Genomic DNA, 24,970 nt, shown 5'->3' on the forward strand with positions numbered 1-24,970 from the left:
CGCCCACAGGAGCTTATGCAAGCCAGCCAGGGATCTTCCAACATTTCAAAAAAATATTTGATATCGCTCCATTAATAAACACAGATTTAGAATGTGAGCTGTGTGCCTCTTCTCAGAAACCCCTCACAAGGGCATGACGATAACATCGTATAAAGGTCATCTCTTAGGAAAATCACTATGGAAAGGAAAGAAATAAGTTGCTTCTGTAGTTTTGTGATCACCTTAAAAACTAATAGAGACAGTTTGATGTAGTTGTTAGGACACTGTCTGGAAACCCAAAGCCATTCAGTCTTGATAGTGAATGTGGCAGCACTTGGATACAGCAGAACAGAAGAGAAAGAACTGGTAAAGCTAACAAAATGCATAGGCCTATAAATAGAAATAGAATGATTGTGGCAAAAGCAAGCAAATTTTGTACCAATAGTTATATTTATTTATTTATTTATTTGTTTGTTTATTTGATTATTTATTTATTTATTTATTTATTTGTTTGTTTGTTTGTTTGTTTGTTTGTTTGTATGCATGCCGCCCCTCTCCGTAGACTCAGGGCGGCACACCCTGCATGCAATCCCAAAACAATTAGAGCACCACAAGAACACCATTGGCATTGAGAAATCTGCCACCAGTCAATTGGTAAAGACAGGTTTACTTGAAACAACTTCCATCCTGCAATATTATCTGTAACACCATCCATATCTATTATCTGTAACACCATCCATCCATATCTATATCCATAGGTGTTCAAAAAGGACTTGAAATATAGATAAAAGTGACAAATCCAGTCATTTTTACACTTTACAAAAACAACAAGGCCTGGATAGCTATCTGGTGTGGTCTCTATGGTGATGAAATTACTGCTCTCAGATCAGTAGTGGCTTAGCCACTGTGAATCAACCCAGGCACCTACCATCACCAATGATTACAAAAAATGATCAAAATTCCAATCCAGATCGGTTGTTGCTTGGATCAATAAGATGTTATAGCTCCTGGACATCTGTCAAAAAATGGCCATCCAGTGTCAGGTTCCAAGTAAGGCATCCATCATCAGCTCAGTTGTTACAATGGGGAATCAGGTTGTGCAATTTCAAAGTGACTGGAACAAAAGTGCAAAACCTGGACAACCAAAGAAAACCAAGGGATCATCAAATGTTACTACCAGGCAGAACCAACAGCCCACGGATTTAAAAAAAAGAATGATGCAACTCTGGAAGGAAAAACATCTGGAAAGTGATGTAACAATTAATGGTCAAAGACATCTCATCAACTTTCACATATTTGTTTATTTGTTTCTTCATTTTCATTCATTCATTCATTTATTCATTCATTTATTCAATTTTTATGCTGCTCACTCTCTAGGGACTCTGGAAATGCAACATCTAGAAACATTGTCTCAAAAGAAAACCAACAAGTAATGATAAACAGGAAATTGTTCCAATACCTCAATGAATCAACCAACCAGTGGAAGAAACCAACATACAGGATAAAGATAATCCTGTGCAACAACTTGAAAGTATAAAGCTAAGTGATCTAGCAAAAATGTTGAAAGAAAAGATTGAAAACCACACAAAGAAAGCACGGAAAGAAAAAGACTGCCTGCCATTCATGAAGTCTATAGCAAATGAGTGAAAATTCTACTAAATGCTGTGAACATTTTAACTTCCATTCCATCCAGCACACTACATGAAACAAATCAACTAATGTATAGCACATCTGCCATTATAATTGCAGAATTGGGTTATAAAATGCCAAAAAAGAAACCCACTATCGTAAGCTACTTAAAACCCACCTCTGCCGTCAGGCATGGGGGAATTGAGATCCTCTTTCCCCCTAGGCCTTTACAATTCTATGCATGGTATGTATGTATGTATGTATGTATGTATGTATGTATGTATGTATGTATGTATGTCTGGTTTTTATATTAATGGGTTTTTAATCGTTTTTAGTATTAGATTACTATTGTACACTGTTTTATTATTGCTGTTAGCCGCTCCGAGTCTTTGGAGAGGGGCGGCATACAAATCCAATAAATAAATAAATAGATAGATAGATAGATAGATAGATAGATAGACAGACAGACAGACAGACAGACAGACAGACAGACAGACAGACAGACAAACAAACAAACAAATGCAGGAAAGTAATGGAGTACAATAGATGAAAAATAATATATTATGGCTAACACATGGCCATTCTCTCTGTCATTTAAAGGTTCTTCCTCCCCCCCAGGAGCAAATCTATGTTTGCTTAACTGAATATACGTTGATCACTGAATACGGCAGTAAATGCATTCAGAGCCAGCTAGTCAGGTCCACTGGATGGACTCACGAGCATCAAAAGGAACCTCTTGAATCAGAGAGTGAGTGCTGCCTAACTCATTCTCTGGGTGCCAGAAATATTTCTGAAAACTCCCCAAAAAGAGATAAAGGCAGAAGATGCATCTACTAGGATGGTTCAATTCAATGTCTGGCTATTCTTTGTGAATTCAGCTAGCATTTATGAAGTTGTTTCCATAAAAGAGAGTTGTCAGATGGATTGAAAATATTCCATTATTTGTTGTTGTTTTTCTATAAGCTTCAGATTGGTGGCTTCTTCCTTCCTACATAAAATTCACAGAGTAGGAAATTCTCTCCCTTCTGGCTCTTCCTATGGACATCCCATATTGGTAGCTGTGCCCCTGCACTTTACTATGGAGAAGGAAATTGATCGGGGAAAATGAATCCTTAATCTGAGTGTTGTATTGGCAGTTCTGTGTTAGCAAAAACTTCAGAAGAGAAGGATTTAGGGGTAGTGATTTCTGACAGTCTCAAAATGGGTGAACAGTGCAGTCAGGCAGTAGGGAAAGCAAGTAGGATGCTTGGCTGCATAGCTAGAGGTATAACAAGCAGGAAGAGGGAGATTATGATCCCGCTATATAGAGTGCTGGTGAGACCACATTTGGAATACTGTGTTCAGTTCTGGAGACCTCACCTACGAAAAGATATTGACAAAATTGAACAGGTCCAAAGACGGGTAGTCTGGAGGACAGAAGGAAAAGGGGGGACATGATTGAAACATTTAAATATGTTAAAGGATTAAATAAGGTCCAGGAGGGAAGTGTTTTTAATAGGAAAGTGAACACAAGAACAAGGGGACACAATCTGAAGTTAGTTGGGGGAAAGATCAAAAGCAACGTGAGAAAATATTATTTTACTGAAAGAGTAGTAGATCCTTGGAACAAACTTCCAGCAGACGTGGTTGGTAAATCCAAAGTAACTGAATCCTAAGATAAAATACAGAAAGTAGTATAAGGGCAGACTAGATGGACCATGAGGTCTTTTCTGCCGTCAGTCTTCTATGTTTCTATCCCTGCAAGGCAACTCTTCCCCCTACCTGATGCTGATCGGGGCTGATTGCTAAAGGGTCAGTTTGACATGCATGCACAGCTGCCCACACAGCTAGAATGTATCTTTAAATTTATCAGCCTCTTCATCATCAATTCCTGTTCATCAGCAAATCAGGTTTCATGTTAACGTTTTGCTGCCAGTAAAAAGAGGCATTGTATCAGGTGATAAACTGTACGGATCCTCCCTCTTACTCTGTTGTCTGCACCTTTTGTTCTAACGAGACATTTCTTGGACATTCAGAATTAATGTTTAATAGGGACATACTGTTCCCACAAATAAGGAAATGTTACTTCATGGATATATTAGCAAAAGAATCGAAAATAGAAAACAAAGGACATCATCCAGGGGTCATGGAAAGAGATCTCACGTTGCTTGTTTTTAAAGAAATGCAGCACCCAGCTAAGATGGGGAACTTGCCTGCATAGGCTCTATTCACCCAAATTGCTTTGTACTTTGCCTTAGCGCTGAGATGCTGACTGTTTTATTTTATGAAATCAAAGATATTTCACCAGAATGCCCTTTCTCATATCTAAGAATTAGTTTAAAATTCAGTTTTTAAAAAAATGAGTATTAATTTATGCTAGAGTGTAACAAGCAGTTGGTTAGATGAGTTTTGAACTAATTAGATTGTCTCTTCAGTTATTCCATCAATAATTTTCTGCTATTCCAGTTTGTCACAATGTGGGAACTACGTAATAAAAATGTATCCCAAGACAGTTCATAACACTGCTTTTTCTCCTAAATATTGTAATATGTATTTGGATATTTCAAATGGTCAGTTATCTAGAAATCACAGGTGTAGGACATGCCGGGCTCAAGACCATTGGCTATTACAATTGCCTTCTTCTCATACACAGAAAAGCTAGAGTGATTCTAAGAAGCTACATGAGAATGTATGTATGTCCTCGACTTACAACCATAGTTCCCTCTAAGCTGAGCAGTGAGCAATCGCTCACTTAAAAATCATCATCAACTCAGAGTTTTCCAAACCTGCCCAGAAGCTGAGAGGGAAAGAGTGAGAGGGAAGGAGAGAGAGAGGAAGAGAGAGAAACAGATAGAAAAAAGAGAGGAAGGAAAATAGAAAGAAAAAGAATGGTAGTAAGGAAGAGAGAAAGAAAATCAAAATCTAGTTTGAAATTAGCTCAACTATTTAAGTGGCATTTTGATATTGATAGAGTTGCCCTATTATGAGCTCACTGTTATAGACACACAGTACAGTATTTTATTTTGAAATTCTCTGAGGCAAAACAGGGTTGTTTGTTTGTTTGTTTATTTATTTGTTTGTTTGTTTGTTATTTCTGTGCCGCCCAGTCCCGAAGGGACTGCTGCTCAGACACTATACTTTTCCGCCCACCCCAAAAAAAAATTAGAGGGATCACTGCTTACAACAGTTGGTTTATGGCTGCTGACCATTGTGTGATCTATGGATTTTAGTAATATCATAGAGTGGGTTCTGTGACAGCAAATCCAGGAAGAAGATTGGATATTTATATTTTTACATTAAAAAAATTAACTGCCACCGGCTAACAGTTTGAATATGTTTAAGCAGTGTTAGCAAAAACCTCAGGAGAGAAGGATTTAGGGATAGTGATTTCTGACAGTTTCAAAATGGGTGAACAATGCAGTCAGGCGGTAGCCTGGAGGACAGAAGGGAAATTGGGGACATAATTGAAACATTTAAGTATGTTAAAGGGTTAAATAAGGTTCAGGAGGGAAGTGTTTTTAAAAGGAAAGTGAACACAAGAACAAGGGGGCACAATCTGAGGTTAGTTGGGGGAAAAGACCAGAAGCAACGTGAGAAAATATTATTTTACTGAAAGAGTAGTAGATGCTTGGAACAAACTTCCAACAAACGTGGTTGGTAAATCCACAGTAACTGAATTTAAACATGCCTGGGATAAACATATATCCATCCTAAGATAAAATGCAACAAATAGAATAAGGGCAGACTAGATGGACCATGAGGTCTTTTTCTGCGGTCAATCTTCTATGTTTCTATGACCATTTGAAGCAATGGATAACAAAAACAAAACAAATAAAATTTAAAGCAATGGATAACAAAAACAAAACAAATTTAAACCCAGCCTGTCTTCTTTTAAGGCTTCATTTAGGGTCCTGTAATTTGTGGAAAGATCAGCCTTTCTAATTCTTGAGAAATGTGAATGCTGGATTGATCAGCCTCAGATTGAACTTTACTTAATGGAGGACAGGAAGGTAAGACCACTTTAAAAAACTCAGTCTGGAAGAAAATATATGTTTTTCAGGAGTTCCTGTGCACTCCACAGTTTTGGAACTCACCCCAAAAGCTCCTAATTCTAGAAGTATAATATTATGGTAGAAATGGGGAGGAAAGTATTTAATGTTCGCTGTACAATCTTGTGCCAATTTCTGAGGTCCAGCTGAGAAAGTGGTTGCTCCCTGGATATTATTTTGTGGCTATTCTTGTTCCAGAAAGTGTTATTGACATCTGTTCAATCATCTATCCAAGAATTCTTGAAAACTATTCAAAATCCTTAAAGGTAAGTGATGACTTTTTACAGTGGAAACACCTGCATACCTGGACATTTCTCTGCTATTTAAAGTCCTTAAATATGCTGCCTGTGGGAAGTATTCATTTCCCTATATACAGCATAAAAATATGTATTCTAACCTTATGTTCAGGTTACAGTAACTCAAAAATTACTGTAGTCTCTTCAAGGGTATCCGGAGTCTGAGACAATTAATATACGTTTGAACGACAAGATTTTAAAAAATATATAATTTGTGAAACAAATGTTGCTCATGAAAATCATCTGTCTTGATGAAATAAAAACATCAATATTTACCAAACGAAATACAGACATGAAGAATGATAGATTTCAGACAGATTTATTTTTAAAAAAGCACTTCCTAACCATAGAAACAACTCAGCAGTCCAACCAATTAACCAAAGAAGTGGTGGGGACCTTCTAATTGGAGGCAAGATATGAGCTAGTTGCTGTTGTTGTTAGTTGTGAAGTTATGTCAAACCCATCGCAGCCCCTGGACAACATTCCTCCAGGCCTTCCTGTTCTCCACCATTCTCTGAAGTCTATTTAAGTTCATGCCTATTCTTCGTTGACTCCATTCAGCCACTGCATTCTCTATCATCTCTTTCTTCTTTTGCCCTCAATCTTTCCCAGCATTAGGGTCTTCTCCAATGAATCTTTCCTTCTCATTAGGTGGCCAAAGTATTTGAATTTCATCTTCAGGATTTGGTCTTCTAAAGATCAGTCAGGGTTGATCTCCTGTAGGACTGGCCTGTTTGATCACTTTGCAGTCCAAGGGGCCCACAGGAGTCTTCTCCAGCACCATAGTTCGAAGGCCTCAATTCTTTGGCACTCAGCTATTATTATTATTATTATTATTATTATTATTATTATTATTATCATCATCATTATTATTATCATCATTATCATTATCATCATTATTATTTGTTGTTGTTATTATTATTATTATTATTATTATTATGTCAATACAACACAGCAAACGAGATCACTATGCTGGATTTCGTATTTCATCACCAGTCGGGCACTTCCCAAGCACCTAGGACTGCGTGATGTAGCGGCGAATTATGTTTGCCGATCCCAGTAAAGCGGCCTTTTGCAATTGACAGATGGAGATTTTGTCAATTCCGATGGTTTTCAAATGTCCGCTGAGATCCTTTGGCACTGCGCCCAGCGTGCCAAGTACCACTGGGACCACTTTCACGGGCTTATGCTAGAGTCGTTGCAGCTCGATTTTTAGATCTTCGTATTTCACTAATTTCTCTAGCTGCTTCTCCTCAATTATTATTATTATTATTATTATTATTATTATTTTATTAGATTTGCATGCCGCCCCTCTCTGAAGACTCGGGACGGCTCACAACAACAATAATACAATATACAGAATACAAATCCAATATTAGATTAAAAAGCTAAATTTTAAACCCATAAATATTAAAAACAATCGTTACTGCACAATCACACCATTCTCATGTATTACAGTCAGAAAACAAAAGGGCGGGGGAAAGAGATAGTTAGTCCCTCCATGCCTGGCGACATAGATAGGTCTTCAACATCTTGCGGAAGGCGGGAAGAGTGGGGGCAATTCGAAACTGGTGCCTCCCACTCCCAATTCCTCCAACTGTCACAGAAGGATACCATGGTCGATGGTATTGAATGCCACCGAGAATGATACCAAGAAGCACCGGGACAGAGGAATGACCCCTATTCCGGGCATACCAGAGATCATCTATCGGTGTGAAATGGGTCCAAGGACTGCAGGACTTGGAGCGCCACCATTTTCTCAACAATCTTGCCCACAAAGAGCAGATTGGAGACATGGCGGTAGTTGTTTAAGGAGGCTGGATCCAGGGAAGGCTTCTTGAGGAGGGGCCTCACAATAGCACTAGTACTGTACTTGTATACTGCTTCACAGTGCTTTACAGCCCTGTCTAAGTGGTTTACAGAGTCAGCATCTCGCCCCCAATAATCTGGGTCTTCATTTTACCCACCTCGGAAGGATGAAAGGCTGAGTCAGCCTTGAGCCTGGTGAGATTTGAACTAGTGAACTGCAGCCAGCAGTCAGCAGAAGCAGCTTATAGTACTGCACTCTAACCACTGCGCCACCAAGGCTCAAAACGGAAGAGATAACATTCTTATTTAATATGCATACCCAACTTCTTAGGAATATTTTTTTCCATCTGGGTAGTGAACAACAGAACTATTTGTAAATAGTTTTCTTTTATTTATTTATTTGTCAAACATGTATAAGATAACTGTTCTATTCTGAGAATAGAGCGGGCAAGGAACTGACAGGATAACAATAAGGTAACAATGTATGAGGCTAACAACATGGCTAACAGTGACTAGCTCTTAGAGTTGACCACAAAGAATCTCCATCTGACAGCTCTTTATATATTCAGCTGTCGGAAAAATCACCAATAAGACAACATATTTTCTCCCACCAGTGGCTGTCAATGAAACAGCCAATCCACAGAGTTTCTTCTCTTGCATGTAAGCTGGATTGGGGTGGAAACTCGGAGATGCAAGAATAACCGATACTGTATAGGAATAAATATGGTTATGAATACAGAATAAGGATACAAATAAATGGAGACAGTAGGACAGGGGCAGTAGACATTTTGTTGCACTTTTGCCCTTCCCTTATATAATTCTTAGGAATAGTCCACAGTAGACAGGCTAAGGTTAAAGTTATAGAGGTTTGGAGAAGTAACTACACAGTCAAGTAGTGCATTCCAGGCATTGACCACTCTGTTGCTGAAGTGGCATTTTCTGCAATCGAGTTTTGAGCAGTTTACCTTAACTTTGTATCTGTTGTTGCTCACATATTATTTGGTTGAAGCTGAAGTAGTTATTGGTAGAATGTTGTAGCAAATAATTTGGTGTACTACATTTAAGTCAAACTGAAGACAGTGTACTTCTAAGTTGTCTAGTTCCAAAATTTCAAGCCTGATAGCATAAGGTATTCTGTTGTGAGCAGAGAAGTAGAGTACTCTTCTTATGAAATATGTCTGGACTCACTCAATTGTATTAATACTTTATTAATAATAGTTTATTAGATTTGTATTCCACCCCTCTCCGAAGACTTGATGTACGATATACGGTGGGGGTTCCAGGCAAATGAGCTGTATTTGAGAATTGATATAGCAAAGGTTTTGTATGCCATAGTTCACAGTACAATATTACCAGAGAAGAAGCTTTGCAAGATTAGATTAACAACTCTTAATGCCTTTTTGGCAATGCTGTTACAGTAAGTGCTGACACTTAGATCATTTAAGATGGTTATTCCAATTATCTAGATATAAATAATTATCTATATATCTAACTATACAGTGTGCCCTCGACTTTCGTGGGGGATACGTTCCGAGACCTCCCGCAAAAGTCGAATTTCCGCAAAGTAGAGATGCGGAAGTAAATACACTATTTTTGTCTATGAACAGTATCTCAAGCCTTCCCTTAACACTTTAAACCCCTAAATTATAATTTCCCATTCCCTTAGCAACAATTTAGATTATTACACACCATGTTTATTTATTAAAGTTTATTAAAAAAATATTTATTAAAGGTGGATGAAAGTTTGGTGATGACATATGATGTCATCGGGCGGGGAAAAACGTGGCATAGGGAAAAAAACTGTGAAGTATTTTTTAATTAATATTTTTTGAAAAACCGTGGTATAGACTTTTTGAGAAGTTCAAACCAGCGAAAATCGAGGAAACACTGTATATCTATCTATCTATCTATCGATCTATCTATCGATCTATCTATCGATCTATCTATCGATCTATCTATCGATCTATCTATTATTTATTTATTTATTTATCAAGCACGAACAAGATAGCAGGTATAAGTATAAACATAAACAAATGAAATAAGTACAGATTAATGGAGACCAGAAGACAGGGACACTGGTGTGCTTATGCCTGTCCCTTTACGAGCCTCTTAGGAATGGGGTGAGCTCCATGGTAGACTGTTTGAGGTTGACAATTTGATGTCTAAAACCAATCACAAGTGATTTCATTTATAAATTCAAAAGGTAGAACAACTAATGCTTATATTCTTTCTTCTGTTTAAAACATTGCCCAGTGAGTGTGAAACTCCTGTTACCATAATTCCTGAAATAAAATAAAATAAAATCCCCTGCCAACCTTCATTTAAAACAGAAAAATAGTTAATATTTCCATTCTACTTCATATAGTGCATTATGTGTCAGCTGTCACCGTATGCTTGCAGGGATAATTTTCCATGAACTGCAGGGAGGATGAATAGGAGTGGGAATGCTTGGGAGGGTGAAACTTGTTATACTTATTTATTCGATTTTTATGCCACCCTTCCCCTTAGACTCAGGGCGGCATACAACATGTTAGCAATAGCACTTTTTAACCGAGCCAGCATATTGCCCCTAAAATCCGGAGCAATATGCTGGCTTGGTTAAAAAGTGCTATCCCGAATAGGAGATCTCCCCATTGTCCGGTGAAGGGAAGGAGGCTCTAAGGAAGGGCCAAGGTCCAACTGCAGAAAATGGTGGCAGCAATGATGATCTACTGGTAAGTGATCTCTCAAGACTGGTGACAATGAGGGGGAGGAAACTAAAAGTGGATTCCTCAGGGTGGAAGGGACGATTAGGAGCCCTGTTAGACTCTGGATACTCTGGTGTCTTGTTTTATTTATTTCATTCATTCTCATTTATTTATTTATTCATTCATTCATTCATTCATTCTCATTTATTTATTCATTCATTCATTCATTCATTCATTCATTCATTCATTCATTCATTCATTGCATTTGTATGCCGCCCCTCTCAGGTTGTTAGTTCCAACCTGAGAGACTTGGAATACAACTCAAGAAAAGTGCTGATGGCATTTGTGCAGTTAGATTGCAGGAGGGGACCCCATTAGATTCCTGAACTGAGCACATAGAAATGAAAATAGGCATCCATGTGGAAAATGTAAGATTTAGCATACCACCTAGTATGGACAGGTCTATAATTCTGGGCTTCACGGGATTAGAGAAATGGAATCCCATGGTAAACTTGGTGATGGAAATACTAACATTCCATCAGACATGCCCATGATAGAAGTAGAATCTAGCACGTTCGGGTTTCATGATGCAGGAGAGCAAGAACGTAGCACCCAGCCTGCCCAGCAAATGAGGATGAGAGGTCCATTATTCTGAAGGAATACTGGCACTTAAAGGAAGTGTACAATGACCAGGAGTCTGATGTTACTTCCCCCACATTGCCCCATAGACTGCACCATCAAAATACTACCCTGTATGTTGGTTTGCCAAACATAACCTGTATTCCATGATGCCAAAAGAGTTGGATGCTCTCAGGGCTTTAACTGATAAGAACGTACCATAATTTTGGAGTATAATTTAGTGGCACCTCTGCTTAAGAACGCCTCTCCTATCTAGAACTTTTCTAGATAACAACTGGTTGTTCAAGATTTTTTTGCCTCTACTTAAGAACAATTTTCTACTTAAAAACCTGAGCCCAGAAAAATTTTCCAGGAAATTTGAGAGCGGCACGAAGGCCCGGCCAGTTTCCTGCCGTTCCCCCTTTAATCCCGCCCATCTGTGCTGCCAAATTTCCTCGTCTTTCAAATCTACCATCCAATGAACAGTTTCAATAGTATTTCAGTTATTTGCAATTTAATTTGTCTCAAATATCTTCAAAAAGTTCATTAAATATTTCCAAGCATCCAAATTGCTTACTGAAATATAATCAAGATCAAGTGGCCTTCTAGGTATTGTTTATTTTCCTTCCTTTCCTTTATTTGTATTAAACAATTCACACTTTCACTTGAGTTTCCCATGCTGTAGGGATCTTCTTCCTTCAGTAGATGGCTCCCCTACTCCAAATTCCAACACTGAACAGTGTGCCAAAATAAAACAGCTGATTGTCAACTTAATTGTATTATAATTATTATTAACTGTGTAAAAAGTATGTTGAAACCTATAACTTTTAAGAACTAGAAATTTTGGGGACTTAGAGATATAATCCCAGACTTATTAAACTTTCTTAATAATTGGCCTTATTAGAGCTTCCAGATAATTGGGATATTGGAATTAAAATATTAGTGACAGCAGGGGACAATAAATGTACTGTATGAACAAATGTTATCAATGTTGAAATGAATGTATGAAAAAGTGACAAAGAATGGTATTGTTTAAAAATAGAGATGTAAATGTAGAAGAACCTCAACAAGTGGGTGGGGGGATAAGTACAAATTGGTAAAATAGTATTATACATACATACATACATACATACATACATACATACATACATACATACATACATACATACATACTGGGTTATAAAATACTTTATTATAAAAGAATTTTTTATAATTTTAATACATATGTTAAGATTAGAATTTGGAAGACAAGGATTATATATATTTAATTGTATTATTACTGTTAGCATTTTGTAAAAAGTATATTGACCCAGACAATACACTGTCCACAAAATATGTATGGCTGTTAAAGGAAAGGTACAAATAAAATACACAGAGGGAGAAAGAGAGAGAGGGAGGGAGGGTGGGAGGGAGAGACCAAGAGAATCAGATGCAGGTTAAGACCAGTAATGAATGGTAAACTGTGTTTAATTGCCCATCTGGATGTTTTCAATTCTGGGTGCTCCCTCTAGGCCTGCAAGAAGCACCTGCCATGCTCATGCAATTGGTTAACTAAGTCCTGCATGATCATTTATTCAAAGGGAACATGGTCTGTTTGGATGACATTTTAATTTGTACTGGTACCATGGATGTGCATGTAAAACTTGTAGAAAGTATTCTAGATAAATTATTGGCAGTACAGTTGTATGTGAAGCTCTCCAAATGTGAATTTTACCAACCCAAATTGGACTATCTAGGCTACCCAATCTCCCTTTAGGGAGTGGAGATGGACCTAGGCAGTGATGGGCTACCAAAACTTTTTACTACCACATTGTGGCCGTGGCTTATGCATTTTGTTTCAACATCTTTCAGTGCAAATTGGGTGCTCTGGGATGGAGCTCCAAATTTTGCTACCGGAACTGCATTCCTGACCGTTCCCGTAGGACCCCATCACTGGACCTAGGAAAGGTGTGAGCAGTACTGGAATATAAGGCACTGCATACCCAAAACCAGTTTCAAGCTTCCCAGGGTTCACAAATTTCTATAGATAATTCATACCTGCTTTCAATCAAATTGCTCCACCCCTTACTGATTTGTTAAAAACTAAAGGGAAAGGAAATACCTAAGCCTCATGGAATGCCAGGTGCTTTTAAAAAACTTAAGAGACTATTTGCTGCTGAGCCAATTCTGAAACAGACCCCCAAATGCCTTTTATCATCTTCTAGGCAGACACAAAAATAACATAGTGATTATTAATCATTAAGGTATGATTACAGCCTTGTAATTACACTTCTAAAAAGCTGTCCGAGGATGAACATACTGTAGATGGATGGCTTGGGAGAAAGAAGCTTATGCTGTGAAATGGGCATTGTTAACATAACCAGCACTTCCTACAAGTTGGTAAAGTGTGGACCATCACTGAAAACCCCTTGAAAACTCCCCCCCCCAAAAAAAAATAGGTGAGAGGGGTGCCATACGTTAAGTGTTTTAATTTCATGCTGAAGCACCTACTGTATTTTTCAGAGTATTAATTTGGGGGGAAGAAAATAGGAAAAAAATAATCTGTCTACCAGGTATTCATCTGGCTAGTCCTTAACCTGGTCAGCTGCAGCACATTATTTGTTGGTTAAAAAACAGTTTCTAAAACACTTCATTTCTCTCTCTCTTCAGAGAGAGAAACAACAAGACAAGGGGGCAAAGGGAAGATCGCTTTGCTAACAAAGCACAAATATTACTTCACTCATGAGCACCTCATTAGGGCTGAACACCCACAGGAAACACCCAAATGCCTCTCTCCAGTGAAGGGCTACCAAAAATATTACTACCACAATGTGGGCATGGCTTATGCAGGATGCCCTGCATTTTCTTTCAACATCTTTCAGTGCTATGGGGTGGAGCTCCATTTTCGCTACCCCACTGTGCTCTCCTAGCTCCTAGCTTATATGGTTAGTGATTCACAAGGCATTGGATGAGACTAGAGAAACTTATAAAAATATATTAACAAAAAGAGGTCCCCTCAGAAAAAAATCCAAATAGGAGATGAAATGAATTTGTCCCTCGAGTATCTGCAATCTAGACAACCTTCAAAGAAGCGAGGGACAAAATTTGTGATTCATTTCTCCATTGTAAGAATTATCAACCCTGTGACTGTCAAACTTAAATGAATTCAAGGATTGTTTCTAATTAGAGGCTTATCTGTTTCACAGGTCTGACATTAGATGTACTGTATATTCATCTGGTGACTTACCAAAACAAAACATGAGGAAATTTTCATAGTGCACAAAGCTATCTTACTTTGCGTAGTTAAAGATCCAGGGATCTATTGAATAGAAGGAAATTAACATCTAATAATCTTTTTCTGCTGTCCTCATCACATTTTGCAGAACCTTCCTATCCAAAACAGTAATGCTTCCAAACTACACAGTAATACAATATGACAGGATGCTTTTAATTGTCCCTCTATAAAAAGTGGGAAGGATATGGAAAGGAAGATGCGCTCTTCTCATATAACACAAAAAATGCAGGTGCTTCTATGCTTACTTCACCAAATGTCTCACTTGTCAGCTGCACACTCAGAAACATAATATAGTGGTACCTCTACCTAAGAATGCCTCTACTTATGAACTTTTCTAGATAAGAACCGAGTGTTCAATTTTTTTTTGCCTCTTCTCAAGAACCATTTTCCACTTATAAATCCGACCCTCCAAAATTGTAACCGGAAAAGGTAGGGAGAAGCCTCCATGGGGCCTCTCTAGGAATCTCCTGGGAGGAAACAGGGCCTCCACCCTCCCTGTGGTTTCCCCAATTGCACACATTATTTGCTTTTAAATTGATTCCTATTGGAAAAATTGCTGCTTCTTACAAACTTTTCTACTTAAGAACCTGGTCATGGAACAAATTAAGTTCGTAAGTAGAGGTTCCACTGCACTATTAACCATCTCCCTAGTTGAATCTTTTGTACACAGTGGTCTTTGGCTGAGCCTGTCTTTTGTGAAATCAACAATGATCTCTCTTGCTTTTCCTACATCTAAAACCAGGCTGTTTTTATTTCACCAGTTGACCAAACCTTTTACCTCATGATGGTAAACTTCCTCATTATCTTCCCAAATAAGGCCCATGCTGTTTTATCATTTGCCTACTTCATAATATAGCTTGCACAACAGTCGTGGTCAACAGGATGTACAACAGCAGACCTAGGACACAGCCAAGATAATTTAAAGCTTTATTTTCTTTATTTACATCTTTATTATTTTCATAGTACATATATCTCTAGCAGAGATTTTGCAACCACTACAATTTACAATTTGGATTTACTGCAGGTTATTTATAGGGCATGATATTATGGCTAATTAAATTGTTGATTTCTAACATCCACCCATTAAGTTTCATTACATTCACATAAATCCTAGAGAATACGTAGAACTGGGATAAATGTTCTGCTACCAATAGAAGGAAGCAATTGCTGCCATTAAGGCATAATGGGACAAGTTAAATAGAATCCTGTTTGATTAAGGGGCAGGCAGGAGAATAAAGTTAAGGAATAATCTCTCTCCTGTTTTGTTTTTCTTAAGTTAATACAAACTGCTGAGAAACTCTTCTTGTGTAAATGCTTTAAAAATAAATAAAACATTCACAATGCTGCACTATTATGCTTAACAGATTCATACATACGTACATACATACGTACATACGTACATACATACATACATACATACATACAAACATACTGTATATACATACTGTACATACATGTGTATGTGTACTCTATATAAAGAGTATACAGTATATCTATATCTATATCTCTATATACACTATATGTATCTTATCTATCTATGTGTATATCTGTCTGTCTGTCTGTCTGTCAGTCGGTCTGTCTCTATCTATCTATCTATCTATCTATCTATCTTTCTTTCTTTCTATCTATTTATCTATCTATCTATCTATCAATCTATACTAGTCTCCCTTTTTATTATCAGCAAAAGTATGTTACATAAACACACACACACACACACACACACACACACATACACTATTCTCAACAGAATTTATTGGGAAATTTTTGATGACATACCTAGCTATCAGATTTCCCTCCTGTTTAACAAATCATTGCCTGGGAAATTTATATTTTCCTCTGGATTACACTTCTTTCTGTGTGCATGGGAATTCTGCTCCTCCTGAATTGTTAATGGAGGAGAGAAGGGGAAGATGCAAATTGCAATTTTGACAGTGAATCAGAAGATAATGCATGCCTCATTCTAAAGCAGAGGTCTTTATTGGATTAGCAAATAAAAAATGCACCTTACATTCCTAGATTATCTATAGACTATAGACTATAAAATCATGAAGTTGACAATAAATCTTGAGAACAGATTACCCCATCACATTTGATTTATTTTTCATTGAAAAGAAACAAACTATATTCATAGTGTCTAATTAAGACTTAATTGGACTTTCAGCCACTTCTAACAAAAAAAATTGTTTAAGCCTGCTCAAATTATTTAAATAAAAATTGAATCATATTTAAGACATTGTAGTTTTGTGTTCCTATACTGTGCTGTTATCTCAACTATTAATCCATGCCATTCATTTTGCACCCACACATACTGGAAAGAATCCTAAGCCCAAAGTTTATGTCTATTAATAGTACCATTTTTTAAAAGACGTCAAAGACGCTCATCTAGTTATTAATATCTGAGGACAAGTACAGATCCTAACTTTCTAGCATCTTCAAGAAAGACATACAAGGAAGAGGTGAAATTGCTAAAGATGAGTATTTTCCAACCATTTCAAACTGGATTTAAGAAGTATTAATAACTAAGCTCAGGCTTTTCATATTTTACTTTCCATGATCATATGCAGTTTATGCATGTGGGCAAAATTTGGCAAGGGGCATTAATTTCTGCCAACTGGAAACTTCAGCTTTGACTGAAAAAGCAAGCATATTTCTAGTTCTTATGGCTGAAAAAGAAGTAAAAGAATGCAAGTAAATGAATTCTCAGAAGCCATATACTGTACATATATACATACACAAACATACCATACATATATTGTCTAGGGATTCAATTAAAGGCTTTCATGCCCAATGATATTTCCCCAGCATTAGCAGAATAAATTAGTAAAATATTTAGCCTTCTGAAAAATTGCATAATTGATCAGAGCAATAACTAAATAACAGTTATTCTTGGCACATGAAGCTTAAGAGATTCTGGTGAAATTCCACAGAAATGATCTGTTTTCATTCAAAGCTTGAACCTGATTATAGTGCATTAAAGACTTCCTTCTTTTCCCCTTTTCTTCTAGCACTGCTTACTCATTCTCCTAATAAAGAGTTGATTAACTCATCCGATATGATTCAGAATAACCAAAACTTATTTTGGAGCGTTCTATGGAGCATATGAACTAACATGAAGCTACAGTAGATGTCTTTTCACCAGAAGAGGAGACAATTCACTTTTACAATATGAGAAAAGAAAGTGGGGGTGGGATGGGGGAACACTTCGCAATTTGGGGTGAATTTTAAAAACAAGCAAACAAACCAGAAGTCAGATGGGGGTTCTGCTTCTAACTTTGAAGTGTGGTGTGAAGTACCTGAAATCTGGCAAAAGAACCTTGTTTGTATACTAAAATAGAAGATACCAAAAGGAGTTTGTGAAAAAGGCCATTTGGAACCATATTCCAACATTTGTTGTCTATATGTGTGTTCATTATACAGATGACTCTTTTACGCCACGTTTGGCTTTCCCGTTTTTTTCAGTTTTTCCAGAGTCATCTCCCTTCTTGCCATTTTTGTCCTGCTCTTTCACTTCACCAGAATCCTCCTTAATCTCGGAGCTGCTTATTGGCTCAAGTGCAAGAGATGGAGCTGTTTCTGGGGACTTTTCCACTTCTGCTTGTGAGCCATACATTGCATTCATTTTGTCCGCAATCATTCCTTCTTTTTCTGGAGCATTTTCTTTCGGTGTGTCCATATCTTGACTCTGCCTGTACAGATATGAGGCCTGTTTGACTGAACGTTTTAACAGATATCGGCGGAATGCTCTTTGGATTTTGGTGGCACAGACTTCTTCCTGTTTTCGTTTCAGTGTTGTGGTAATGGGCTCGTAAGATACTTTGGAGGGGTTTGCAGCCATAAATTTCTCCTCCATTGATTCCTTCAGGGCATCCATTTCTCCAGAGTCTCCCAAAACCTCTTTTGTCAGAGCAAAGAGAATGTCCAAGCAATGTATTTTATCTCCGGGAACCATAGGCAAGTCCATAGTGATCAGTTTGATTTTATTGGGTTTAGCAATTTTCAGCGGCTCTTGCAGGGTATCCACAAAATCAGAAAGTGTGCTGTAAGCAATAAATTGTGTGGCATCAGGGTCAAACTTCTCCCATGTTTCATAGAACATTTCAAAGTCATCTTCACAGAGAGGCTCACTGCTCTCCTCTGTGGCTACATTAAAATTCTCCAAAATGATGGCAATGTACATGTTAACCACAATCAAGAAAGAGACAATGATATAACTGCAGAAAAAGCAGATGCCCATGGAAGGATTACCACAATCACCTTTTACATGACTGCCAGGGTTCTCCAGATGAGGGTCACAATCTGGGGAAGCACTGTTCAAGATGGGGTTCAATAAGTCATTCCAACCAGCTGATGTGGTGATCTCAAAAAGACAGATGATGCTGTTACCAAATGTCTCAAAGTTGAAAATGTCATCGATGCCAGATCCCTTCTTTACGTAAGCAAAGTTTGACATTCCAAAAATCGAATAAATGAACATAACCAGAAATAGAAGAAGGCCAATGTTGAATAATGCTGGCAGAGACATCATCAAGGCAAAGAGCAGCGTTCGGATGCCTTTTGCTCCCCTGATCAACCGAAGAACACGCCCAATTCTAGCCAATCTGATGACCCTGAAGAGAGTGGGTGATACAAAGTATTTTTCGATAATATCCGAAAGGACAAGTCCTAAAAGACAGGAAAACATTTTTCTCAGAATATAACAAATTACTACACCAATTTTCAAAACTTATTAATCATTCATTGTAATCACAAAAACAGTGTACATAACAAAATTCCCCCTAATATCAAATTCAACTATTAAGGGACTAACAATCTGAAACAAAACAGGTCACCTAAAAGTAACAGCAGCTTCTAAATATTTGTGAAATACTTTAAATGCAGAAAGGATACAAAACGGTACAGAAAAAGTGAAAGAAAATGACATGAAATCATATTATATAGCAAACACATTTACAGTAAAACAGATTAAAGATTATTTAGACAATATAACTTACAAAACTGATTCAACAACAAAAGGAAACTTTTAATAAGTCTATTACTAAGGAGGAAACAAATATAATTCAAAAATGGAAATGGAAAACTCTTCCAAATTTTTGGAAGTGCACTTACAAGATCTTCTAGAAAATTCTGATTAAACCATTAATTCAGGAAATGAATAAGATTTAACAATGTCAAGTAATGCCTTGTTCCGGGAAGAAAACTTTAATTTCTTCAATTTATAAAGAGGGAAATAAAGTTATCTTTAGTTTTATGAGTGTTACATCTTGAGTTATATTTATTTACACAATGTAGATTATAGACTTTTTATAGCAATAATTGCGAAGAAAGGAAATGGCTTTTAAGTGAAGCGATATACCCAAATCAGTCTGGGATTGTTTTGAAGATATTAAAGAGATAAATATTAAAGAGATAATATCAGATACATTTTGAATGCTCTTGATAATTAAACCAGAAAAGTGAGAAAATCGTCATGATATTTTTAGATATAAAGAAACCTTTGATAATTTGGAACAAAAAATTATGTTTATAAGTATGAAAAAGGTGGATTGTGGCAAGAACTTTCTTATGTAGATATGGAATATTTATAAAGAAAAAACAAGCAAGATAATATATATATTAAAGGTGGTTCTCCTTCCTAACAAACACTCACTCAGTGATTGTTCAAACTTACAAATGTGTTGAATAAGTGGCACTTAATGATGGGTCATTGTACATGCGTAGTTGCATCTCATTGTGCTCATGATCCGGGTTCTTGGTAACTGGCTTGCAATCATGATATTGAAGCACCCACAGTCACATGTTCATGTAATTGCAACCTTCACTGCTGGCCAGTGCAATCTTAGGTTGTATTAACAGAGGAACAGTATAAGGATTATGTGAAGTGTTAGTACCTTTTGCACTGCAATGGTAAGAACACTCTTGGAACACTGTTTCCAGTTTTGATCTCCGCAATACAAAAATGTTGAGACTCTTTCTAGAGTGCAGAGATCAATAAAGATGATACATTTCCTGTCAGTAAGAACAATGAATCGGTGGAATGGCTTGCCTCCAGAAGTGATGAGTGCTCTGTCACTAGAGGTTTTAAGAAAGATATTGGATGGCCCTTTGTTCACAATAGTATAGGTATCCTGCTTAAGCAGCAGATTGGACAAGAAGACCTCCAAGATCCCTTCCCACTTGGTGATTTTGGTTTAAAACCTGGATTGCTAAAGATAATTTTAAGTGGTCATCTCTGCAAGTGGTATAAGATGAAGGCAAAAATATGAAGATGTGGCAAGAAAAAATGATTACTCAGTCAAGTATGTCATTTGTTTAGGAATAAATGGGTAAGGAATAGCTCTCAGAGAGATCTATAGACATGTTAAATACAGAAACAGGATATAAAAAGAATGATCCAAAACATCCCTTTTTAAAGGACATAAACTGAATTGCAGATCTCACCTATAATCATGAAGTTTTCTAGTTTCATAATCAAAAATGTGGATAGCCTATGAACAACAAAAATACATTGCTATTCTTTTAATAATTGAGGAGATTTGGCAGTATTCCTGGAAGTGTCTAGGTAAGAAATCAAATGGATTATCTTCCAGAGGTTGGATGAAGTAGGAGAAGGAATGGAAAATTCTCCTGCCAAATAATGAAGGCAACAGATTAACTCTGGAATAATTTTCAAAGATTATTTTGCTTGTTTTGTAGAGCAGGAATATCTTATCACAACCTCTAACCTCAAGATTTGTTAAGGAGAAAGATCATTTTAGCAATAATGATCACAATTGTTATTTGGTACAATTTCAATTGCTATTTCCTTTGTACATGGGCATATCATGCCATTAAATATAGATCTATTTTATCAATTTTTTTCACCCTTGATTTTCTCTTCATTTTAGGCACTATTAAAACTATTTTGAACTGTTTATTCATGCATGCCTTCATGTTTAATATTGTTTTGAAACAGGTTTTGATTACATTATTGTTTATATGCACAGATCTGCTCCAGGAGTTGGGTTTGAGTATGTTGTTTACATAATAGCTTTTAGATAGTTGTAGTTATCCTAAACCACCTTTATTCCTGCCTTAATACTTCCGTTGTACATACCCTTGATTGAAGTATTTTAGAAACAAATCAGTTGTGTTTATTTTTTTTCCTTACCTACAATGGAGAGAATGACCACAACAAAATCAAAGATGTTCCAACCATTAGTGAAAAAGTAGTGCCTCAGGGCAATCATCTTGAGAAAACATTCAGATGTGAAGATGACAATGAAGACCAAGTTGATTTGAGCAAGGATATTAATCTTGGTTTGGCTTTGGTCATCTGTTTCCACCATCATTGTTACCATGTTAAGACAAATGAGGATCATGATGACTATATCAAAAGCTTGCTGAGTCACAAAGTCAAAGATCATCCCTTGATACTTGTTCTTCAATAATTGGTAGATATGCATGGGTGTATGACAGAAAGACAGGAAGAATTCAAGACACATGGACAATGACAAACATGGAAACGAAAGAAAGGGAAAAGAAATGGAGAAAAACTCAAAGGAAAAAGTTGAAGTGGTAAATCATCCGGTATGCCACCCAAAAGTAAACTTTTCCAAATTTTTACTGTCTTGAAGCTACTTTGAAGACACAAAAAGTATCATACATTACTTTTTAAATGAAGAAATAATTCTCTTGATCCTGAATTATTATTATTATTATTATTATTATTATTATTATTATTTAAATTCCCAATTTTTGAGAAAAAACAAGACCACTGTATTGCCCTAAAATCTCACCATAGTGCTAAGACACATGACTTTTTTGACTTGTGAGATTTCCTAAGAGAGGGATGGGTGACTCATAGTCCATTTAGTGAACTTCAGAACTTGCTGAGATAATGCTGTTGGATCTGGATGAGAAAATGGCTAATGTTGGGCTGTGATACTTCCTGTAAAGTCTAATTCATCCAGTGTCACCCTTAATATTTCCTAACTTCTACAAAGTAAACGAATATTTTAATTTCACCATTTGTGGTGATATCACTATCGTCTAAGACCTGAGCCATGGGGCTTTGGAGGGAGAGATAACGATCTAAGCAATTACCTGGAATCACTTACAATATCAGTTTGTCTCTGTAGGGACCATTAATATACAGTACTCACTTTCACAGCTGCTATAAAAGCTAATGATAATGTTTCTATGAAAATCACTGTAGTAGATATCATGGGCAGATAAAAGTCAGGTGTTGGTATTAGAAAACAATAGGAAATGAAGAACTTGTAATCCAGGAAAAAGAAATTTGAATGCAAAGAAAAGAAAGACATAGAAAAAGTTGGTAAAAAAGATAAATTAAGGGTATATGAAAACTTGTTAGGAACATGACCTCAGTTATTATTTTTTTTGTTTACTTTCTGGAAAATAGACTTCATAGCAGTTGTCATAATTCTAAAGGTTTTGTATTGGCATATGTATTCTTTATTTTTATGATCCCATAAAATGGGATGTATTCTTTATTTTTATGATCTTGTACAGTATATTCTCAATTTACCAGACTAATGGGAGAGAGGGAAGTGTCTGTTAAAGCAAAATCTCCATTAATCCCAAATGGGAATTTATGCATATGCAGTTACACACGGTATAAAAGCCAGTTGTGTCCAAAATCTGTCTGGCCAAATTCCATTAAATCAAAGATTGACTGTGCTCCTTTATTTCCTATAGAAATTTTGGCTCAAATTAAGAATATTTTGTTTACATGTATGTATCTGAAAAGAAATGACCGACTTTTGTAAACTAAGTTCGTTCTGCATGCAATTCTTATTCTGTTTATTTCTTTATAGTTAAAAAAAGTCACTAAACTATGGAAACAATATCATTTAGCAAGAGTAGATTAACATTGTATCTAAATATGGGGGGGAGAGGCTGGAGTGTTTTTGAGAAATCTTTTCCCCATGGACACTGACCATAGACTTGAATCCTGAGAATGACATACCTGGGGCCTTGGAATGGGCTTCACTGGTTTTTTTGAACCTAGTTTCTTCATGGCATTGTAGTATTTTTTTTGTTCCTCTGTCATGAAGATATCTTTGCCTCCAAAGTAAAAAAAAGAATAAACCTTATTAGACATGATGTAAAATCATATAGTATCATCATCATCATCATCATCATCATCTAAGAGTTAATATTCAATTCATAGTCTGGGACTGGTAAAAACTTAACAGTTCAAGTCCTAACCAAGGACCTAAGAGCTGTTAAGGTAACGTCTGAGTATATAGGCAGTTCCAAATAAGGTGATTTTTTTTCAATATCAGAATATTCAGATCTGCTAAATTCAAAATTTCCATGTATCTAGGCAAGCCAATGTTTCTATTGAAATAGTTTGGACAGCTTCATTCACATTCTTCAATAATTTAGCCAAACCTCTCTTGATAACCTGATCAGTTTTGCAATCAAATTATTTCCATGTTTTCCATTTGAGTCTTAATCTCAGCTAATTTGGCCCTAGCTGTTGGTTCAAGATCTATTCCAGCTCTTGCTTCTTGTTCCTCATCTACTTCTCTGATTTCCTTCCTTTTCTCCATTATTTGTTGCTCCAATTCTAAATTATCTCCATTACCAGTTACATTTGAGCAAAGACCTACAAGTAGAAATTGAATGACTGTAGCAAAGGCAAGCAAGGGTACTACCAATAGTAATAGGTGCCTAGGGAGCCATCCCAAAAATACTGGAGCTCCACTTGAACACCATGGACATTTACAAATTTGCCATCAATTATTTGGAGAAGTTGGCTTTACTTGGAACTGTTTCCATCCTCAACAATATCTGTAACATCACCAAACATCCAAATCTGCCTATCTTACACTACAGCTTTGATTTTCAGGACATATTCTCAAGGTGGACTTCAATCCGATCACTGAAACTTAACTATAATTCAGTTACAGGCTCATAGATTATTCACAGCAATCTGTGAATTGGTTCTAAGTAATTATAAGATTATCCCATGCTTGTGTATGTGATTCAAATGCTTGGAAAGTAGATAACAATCTTTATAAAAAATCAGAACCATCATTTATCAGGAGGTTCCAGTATTGGCCTCTACCATGGATAACCTGAACCACTAGAAGGCTTATTGTACTCTTTTTCTCAGATGAAGAACAGCCAAAAGGAAAATGGTCTAGTCACATTGAATAGTTGCAGGGAGCATGCAATTTGAGTAATTTGATTGGGTATACTATAGGTAAAAACTTCTCCAGAACAACTTATTTAATAGAGAGCATATGCCAATGATGGAGAACCTATGGCACGCATGCCACAGCTGGCATACGGAGCCATATCAGAGGTCACATGAAGGGTTGCCCTGTGTCAGCTCCAGCATGCCATTCAGCTTCCCTGAAGCCCCAGAATGTGAAAAATGACCAATGGGCAAACAGGAAGTTCAGAAAAATGAATTTCCAGTTTGCCTTTTGTACTATTTTTTGCAGTCCGGAGGCTTCAAGGCAGCTTCCCGAATGTCCGGAGTACAAAAAACAGGCAAACAGGCAAACCAAAAGTTTGGAAAAATAGACTTCCTGTTGGGCACATTGTACAGTTTTTCTCACTCTGGGGCTTTAGGAAGCTTCCCTGAAGCCTCTGGAGTATGAAAAACAGCACAAAGGGCTGAAGTATAGTTTTTCT

General features: G+C 36.8%; 1 protein-coding gene across 2 annotated transcripts in view; it reads right to left on the minus strand.

Annotated features, from left to right (window-relative positions):
* Positions 1–17,729: 17,729 nt before the first annotated feature.
* LOC139153692 (sodium channel protein type 4 subunit alpha-like) overlaps positions 17,730–24,970 on the minus strand; it is an 86,854-nt gene continuing 79,613 nt past the window's right edge. For both annotated transcript variants that reach the window (XM_070727966.1, XM_070727965.1), the window contains 3 exons: positions 23,289–23,393; positions 21,468–21,738; positions 17,730–18,982 (listed from right to left, as the gene is read on the minus strand). In XM_070727966.1, the coding sequence (XP_070584067.1) occupies positions 17,730–18,982; positions 21,468–21,738; positions 23,289–23,393 (1,629 nt within the window). The remainder of the gene's footprint in view (positions 18,983–21,467; positions 21,739–23,288; positions 23,394–24,970) is intronic.

Source organism: Erythrolamprus reginae, chromosome Z, assembly GCF_031021105.1.
Source record: "Erythrolamprus reginae isolate rEryReg1 chromosome Z, rEryReg1.hap1, whole genome shotgun sequence".
Taxonomy (NCBI): domain Eukaryota; kingdom Metazoa; phylum Chordata; class Lepidosauria; order Squamata; family Dipsadidae; genus Erythrolamprus; species Erythrolamprus reginae.